Below are 810 nucleotides of genomic sequence, written 5' to 3'. Positions count from 1 at the left end.
ACCACGGCAAGGAGATGCTGCTGTCCTGCTGCTCGGCATTGCTGATGGGGTAGGAGCCTTGGCATTCCCACTCGGGCACCGCTGGCTCCTGCTCGTCGCTCTCGGAGCCCTGCACGGCGATCTGCGGGACGGAGCTGTGCTTCGGCTTCGGCTGCGGCTCCGCGCCGCTACTACTGCCCATCCCATCTTCGCTCTTGCTGCCATCTTCACTTCCTGGCACCGTCTCTTGCTCATCAAAACTCACCTCTTGAACTGCCTCTTGCTTCTTGAAGGAGTCCCGGCGCTCAGAGAGGTTCAAGCGCCGCATGACAACCATCTCCTGGTCCCGGTCGTGCCGGGAGCTGCTGGAGTGATAACTGTGCTCCCCGGGGTACACCAGTGCTTCGCCCTCTCCGATGGTCTCCCCATCCAACGCAGACATCTCCAGCCCCAGTTTGCGGTTGCTGCCTGTTTTCTTCTCCGCCAGGATGGTGACGATCTTCTCTGCCGACTGGACGCGCTTGAGGAGTGGGGAGCGAGGGCAGTCAGCGCTGCGCGGCCGCGAGCTCTGGGGGACAGGGTCTTGCCCTGTAAGGAATGGGGGGTTTTGGGGTACCCAGGGAGTGGAGATGGGGAGCGTTGGGGAGAAGGTGGGCGCTGGGAGGAGGAAGGGGTGCAGGCAAGAGGAGAGGGGGGGATGCTGCTGGTGGATTTGCGCCGTCCCACTTTGTAACGTTGCCCACCCAGTTTGGGTGCCAGCCCGTGCAGGGAGCTGGGGCGCACGTGGCCGGCGGGTGACGGCGGGGGGCTGGAGGGAGGGGAGGTGCTCTG

The 810-nt window shown here is 64.3% G+C and overlaps 1 protein-coding gene across 1 annotated transcript in view; it reads right to left on the bottom strand.

Annotated features, from left to right (window-relative positions):
- Positions 1-2: 2 nt before the first annotated feature.
- Positions 3-810, bottom strand: part of MAST3 (microtubule associated serine/threonine kinase 3) — a gene marked incomplete at both ends in the record, with an annotated part of 13,678 nt that continues 12,870 nt past the window's right edge. The window contains 2 exon segments of the mRNA XM_009072068.1: positions 3-549; positions 552-779. Of these exon segments, the coding sequence (XP_009070316.1) occupies positions 3-549; positions 552-779 (775 nt within the window).

Source organism: Acanthisitta chloris, unplaced genomic scaffold (assembly GCF_000695815.1).
Source record: "Acanthisitta chloris isolate BGI_N310 unplaced genomic scaffold, ASM69581v1 scaffold2883, whole genome shotgun sequence".
Classification (NCBI taxonomy): domain Eukaryota; kingdom Metazoa; phylum Chordata; class Aves; order Passeriformes; family Acanthisittidae; genus Acanthisitta; species Acanthisitta chloris.
Note: the sequence above shows the minus strand (reverse complement) of the source record. Positions and strands in the feature narration are given on the sequence as shown.